The 6,000-nt window shown below is 38.4% G+C and overlaps 1 protein-coding gene across 1 annotated transcript; it reads left to right on the top strand.

The window, feature by feature from the left end:
* Nucleotides 1–2,437: 2,437 nt before the first annotated feature.
* Nucleotides 2,438–5,290, top strand: LOC103983186 (probable receptor-like protein kinase At1g80640). The gene is made up of 10 exons (XM_009400379.3): nucleotides 2,438–2,786; nucleotides 3,044–3,214; nucleotides 3,294–3,547; nucleotides 3,632–3,764; nucleotides 3,856–3,919; nucleotides 4,007–4,103; nucleotides 4,210–4,312; nucleotides 4,477–4,595; nucleotides 4,691–4,780; nucleotides 4,856–5,290. Exons 1-10 carry the CDS (start codon nucleotides 2,600–2,602, stop codon nucleotides 5,018–5,020), a joined length of 1,383 nt encoding a protein of 460 aa, XP_009398654.2. The 5' UTR covers nucleotides 2,438–2,599; the 3' UTR covers nucleotides 5,021–5,290.
* Nucleotides 5,291–6,000: the final 710 nt, after the last annotated feature.

Raw genomic sequence — 6,000 nt, forward strand, 5'->3', positions numbered from 1 at the left:
ACAATTGAACTAATTAGATCCAATTTGATCACACTAATATATTATCTATAGAGATGCATAATGTATGTGCTCAATTTAGGGAATCGTGCTATCTATAGTCTTCATTTCAATCATCTGTCTATTTTGGTCAAACTACTTGTATTATATCTATTATAAATTCAAAATAGATAGGCAGTTAAAATGCCAAGAGGGAATGAAATAGACTAATATTTTATAACTATCAAAAGATTAAAAAAGTAGCTACAAAATGATATCATTGGAGAAAAAGAAAAGAAGATAAATGTTTTATGAGTTCATGTGCTTTTGTTAGATGATGTTCTTCATTTATAGTCTGCTAAAATGACAGATACTGTACAGATCACAATGATGCAATGTTTTTTATGACATCTTGTCTGTTGTTATGGCTCAGAGAGTAACACTAGTTGATTGAATGCAGAGTACAATGAATGATGAAGGCAGCCCTGCTGTTGCCACATGGTTTTGGTAGATTCTTTACAACAGCATTATATATGAGGATGTAGATGAGTATTAATCTTTTAGTTGCATGTAATCAAGTTCAATATATTTTTTCTTTACAGAATGAAAAGATTCGTTAATGCTCAAACCAGCAACAGAAAGATATGGCAGACTAAAATTTCATTTTCATGAAATAAAAGGCTAATTAATCATCAAGTAAAAATGACTTTGTTCGGGAAGAACAAAATGACAATGACATGCATGTATAATCTCTGCATCAGAAAAGAATAAATGAACCATGAGCAGTGCAAATGCAGTTTTACTAGTCACTGAAAGCAACTCAATGTAGCTATGCAAATGCAAACAATCTATACTAATTTGATAATTAAATCGAAGTACCTGAAGAGTTAGGTCCCTCTCAGACCATGGAATTCTCAGACCATTTCTCCTTGGCATGTTAATCTTTAATCCCTTTCGATCCTTGTATCCATCCATTCAAGACATGTGATTGAACAAGGATTCTGTTTAAACAAAGAAAACAGTGGGTCATTACCAACCATATTAGGAAAGTCTTGATGAAAAAGATATATATCAGCTTAAAATCCTGTGGATTCAGACGAAGAACCTAGAGCAACTTGATTCTCACATCTCAATCACCATTTAGTCTCAGATTTAAGGTTAATAGAGAATTGTTTTCCATGCTGTACATGCTAATTTTTAATTTCAGAAAAAAAAAAAACTAACAGAAAAAAAAAAAAAAAAAGTTCATTGGAATGCAAATGTAATACATATGCCAACCTCTACATCTATCAAGCCCATGCTAAAATTTGTATTTCTAAAAGGAATCCATGAACCCAACACCAAGTGGGGCCCATGCTCTTTTGCCGGTCTATAAGAATTAACTCAGATGTAGCTATGTTAAGGCAAGTAATCTATGTTGGTGAAGGAATAATTCCAATTCGAACAAGGTTAAGAATAGCAGAATAGAAAAATTGAGATAGCTATTGCCAATTGGCTCATTGCCAATTGAGATAGCAGAATAGCAAAATTCACACCTGATCAGTTCATACAGGGTTCATAATAGTAATAAAAAGTTCATTTATCCCATCCTCACATTTGATCAATTGAAGTCATTCTTTTTATTTCCCCTTGTTTTCTATGAGTAGGAGAGGTTCCCAACTCCAAATACATCAAGATCAAGATGGTGATATAAAATGATGATAAAAGGATCATTTGATCGGTCGATCATTGATGACGTCTCTCACAGTAAGAAAGATCCGACGGATTTATGAACCCTTTGTTTCATATTCCTCAACTAATGTATAACAAAATAACTTTATCAAATGGAAATATCTGTTAAAAAGAAAACTGCACCGACTCAAAGCAAACATTTCACTCTTATTGCTCATTAAGTATTTGATCATTATAGTGCAATGGACATTATGAAGTTTATCTTTTTATTGAAAAATAGGCAGAGTATTGAAATGAAAAGTGTGAACACACGACCCAAACTCGCACCTAAACCCTGTCGAGTGCGCATGCAGTGTAACCTTTGAATGGAAAGAGATGAAAAGTGTGAACAGAAAGAAACTCTATTTCAAGAACAGCTATGAATGGTCCAACTGGAAAAGGAAAAAAAATCAAATGTTCAATGTTTAATATTAGATCGATCTAATGTTATGAATGACATGGTATCATTGCTTTTATCCGTATGGGTTGGGTGTCAAGGATGTTACCCTGTAATTAACAGCTCCCTCAACCATCCCAAATCTTCGAATGCCTTTTTTTTTTCTCTTTTGGAAAAAAACTTTGAAAGTTTTCTCTTCGTCTTGCCTGGTAACTGCTGCATTATTTGAGTTTTTCTATCCACCCCCACATGTTTATAAAAGTGATGTTCTCCTGTTCTCCGTGCAAGTGTCCCTGTCCTACCCACTTTAACAAAAAGAGAGAGAGAATCAAATATTGTCAATGAAAAGATCCAATTTTTCAAAGAGAGAGAGAGAGAGAGAGATTCAAACTGGCTTGCTCACCTTGGCTTTGTGATTTGGATCTCCCACCATTCTGCTGCTCCTTGTCTCTCCCACTGCCACTGGAGATCTCGCTGAAGGCTGCTTGCTGCCTTCTTTCTCGCGGGGGAAGAGGCATGGGGAGGCCACCAACTCCTCTCCCTCTCTCTTCAGTATGGGCCCTTACCTTCTGTCTGCTCATGTCTCTCGCCGACGCCGATGTCGACGGGTCTCCAGCGCTTTCTCCCGTGCCTTCCCCCTTCTCCTCGTTTCAGAACCAGCTATTTCCTCTATCTCCGTTGTCTCTGGCGCCATCTCCTGCAGGTACTCCCGTTCCTGGCCTTTTTTATGCTGTAACTTCTGTTACTCTGCGAAAAATCGCTCCTTTTTCCCCATGATCCCCTGGATTTAGATCATCGCGAGTCAAGATCGTGGCTTTTTTATGCTATTCTCAGATGTTTGATTGCTCTTCCTCATCTATTTGAGAGTTTTTCCTTTTCTTTTCCTAAAGAGATCAATCTTTTTTAGTATTTCTTTTAGATAAAGCACGTAAGCTTACAATCTAATTTTTTGAAAAGCAGAGATGCAGACCATGGAAGAGGCACACCATCGCCATTACCTCAAAGAGTTGACTGTGGCAGTCGTTCTGGCCTCCGTCGCGGTTCTCGCACTCATATCATCTGCACTCTGTGCTTGGATCGTTTGGAGGAGGAGCCGCCAAATGCTCGATTCCAAAGACATTGAAAGATCAGGTTCGCTTTCTGAAATCATCGGCGACGCCAAAATTGCAGCGATTGTTCTCTAATACTCTGATCATTTGACGCCAAACAGATACTGCTGCCGGCGGACTCCCATTTGGCCCGATCTTGAGCAAGCTGAACTCCTTAAGGACGACAAGCAAGAAAGGGTTGCTGCCAATCATCGACTATGCTTTGTTAGAGTCAGCCACCAACAAGTTCAGCGAGGGTAACATCCTGGGAGAAGGAGGATTCAGCCATGTGTACAAAGCCAGCCTCAATGGGGAAGCTTTTGCTGCGGTGAAGAAACTAGACGGCGGCGGGCAGGATTGCGAGAGAGAATTCGAGGTCAGAAATGTTAAGATCATACATAATCCAGCTTTATTCCTGTCTCTCCACTTTGACCAAATGCTTCTCTTTTCTGCTCATCAGAATGAGATCGAACTGCTTGGAAGGATTCGACATCCCAACATAGTCTCTCTTCTGGGATACTGTGTTCATGGAGAAACCCGAATGCTCGTTTACGAGTTGATGCAAAATGGATCCTTGGAAACGCAACTCCACGGTGCACTTATTCTCTACCCGTATTCCTATCAGAATGATACCAAAGCACAGAAAGCTTACACTTCATCGTCTTGTTTGTTTCACATCTCCAGGGCCATCCCATGGGTCAGCCTTACCCTGGCATACTCGCATGAAGATTGCGCTTGATATAGCAAGGTTTGGTTCTTGACATGACGATGCCACCTCCCACTTCTAAGTAGCTATCTTTTCGATGGACTAATCACGATGCAATTTGCCAAGCAGAGGATTGGAGTACCTTCATGAGCACTGCAACCCACCAGTGATCCACAGAGATTTAAAATCATCCAATATACTACTAGATTCCGACTTTAATGCCAAGGTAAATACGTTTCTATAGATGCTTCTTACCAGTTCATCTCGAGTCTTGCTCTGCTCATATTTGCGGCATAGGATGTGTTTTAGCAATGAATACCTTCTGGTTGCAGATTTCAGACTTCGGACTTGCAGTGATTGGCAGAAACCATAGCAAGGGTGGTTTGAAGGTTTCCGGCACTCTTGGATATGTAGCTCCAGAGTACCTTTTAGATGGTACTCAATTCCTCCTCTTGTTCGGTCTCTGTATTTTTTTTTTCTTTCTCATAAAAAAGTATTAATTCGTTGTTGAAACAAGCAACTGATCTTACTAGTTCTTAGATGAAGAAAAAAGAACTAAATACTAGACATAAGACAGAAATAATGCTGAATTCTTTCAGGTAAGCTCACTGAGAAGAGTGATGTCTATGCATTTGGAATTGTACTGCTGGAGCTTCTGCTGGGAAGAAAACCAGTCGAGAAGATGGCACCATCTCAGTGCCAATCGATTGTCGCTTGGGTATGATCTTTAGATTCATGAATGTGGCAGAAATATCAAAAGATCTTGCATCTGCTCCAAACCGGTGCTCAATGTTTGCAGTTGTTTGTCTTCAGGCAATGCCCCAGCTCACTGATAGATCAAAGCTTCCAAGTATAGTAGATCCAGTTATCAGGAACACGATGAACCTGAAACACCTATATCAAGTATGTTCTCCAACCTGATTCCTACTGCACATGAGCATATTTTTGTTTCCTCTAACAAATGGTGACATGGAACAGGTTGCTGCTGTTGCGGTACTTTGCATCCAGCAGGAACCTAGTTACAGACCATTGATCACCGATGTGCTTCATTCCCTCATTCCTCTGGTGCCAGTAGAGCTTGGTGGAATGCTGAGAGTTGTAGAGACATTACCAGGTGCAAACCAGAAATCTTCTGCTCACTGATTAGAAAGTTGGAATGACAACCTTTTGAAGGTAGCAAACCTGCTAGCAACCGCAATTTCTGCTCTGGCATTCTCTTGTTCTCCCATTTCAAGCAACTCTAATTACCTGCAGAAAGATTTCCAATTTCAACTTAATTCAGGTGGTAGAGTTCAGAGGGAATAACTTAAAGAGGAATAGTCCTTTTTCCCTTCAGTTGTGTTGTAAAAACCAATGCAGGTTTTTTTGCACTCAGAAATAAACTGGTGCCTGTACAGGTGAAAGTTATTTGGACATGATTTTTACAGAAAATTTTCAGGAAACTACAACTTCACATCGTTAAGATGCAAATCAAGGAGTATAATTCTAAAGTTAGCAATTGAACATGTTCCAATTACATAGACTCATCCAACAATGTCTCTTTTATATATGAGATAAATTCAACTTTGGAATTTTAAACCTAGTTTAAATTCTTTAGATGGCATCTGCTGGTGTGACATTTAGTAATCACCAACCAGGATTCTTGGATCAAATGTGTTATCATAGGCATACTGATAAAAAGGATCTATAATTCAGTCATTCAATATTTACTAAGCTCATTGCTTCTGCGAGTGACAATTAACAGGAACTCATGAGTTAGTAAACACAAAATAAGTCTTCCAAGTTGTTTGAGATATGGAAGTTTGATGCTTTAAATTACCAATTAATTTGTATATCATTTCCACTAAGTTGTTTGAGATATGGAAGTTTGATGCTTTAAATTACCAATTAATTTGTATATCATTTCCACCAAGTTGTTTGAGATATGGAAGTTTGATGCTTTAAACTACCAATTAATTTGTATATCAAATGCCAATGTCATCATAATGGAGAAGATGGCTATCTATTAGGTAAATCGAACATATCAAACTTTATGTTACAGGGAAAAGATGATCGGTAAAGGTAACCACTTTGAGGTTTTATTTCATTCCAATTGATCCCTGAAAATTGAATATTTGGCTAAG

The sequence above is a fragment of the Musa acuminata genome, chromosome BXJ2-4, assembly GCF_036884655.1.
Source record: "Musa acuminata AAA Group cultivar baxijiao chromosome BXJ2-4, Cavendish_Baxijiao_AAA, whole genome shotgun sequence".
Classification (NCBI taxonomy): domain Eukaryota; kingdom Viridiplantae; phylum Streptophyta; class Magnoliopsida; order Zingiberales; family Musaceae; genus Musa; species Musa acuminata.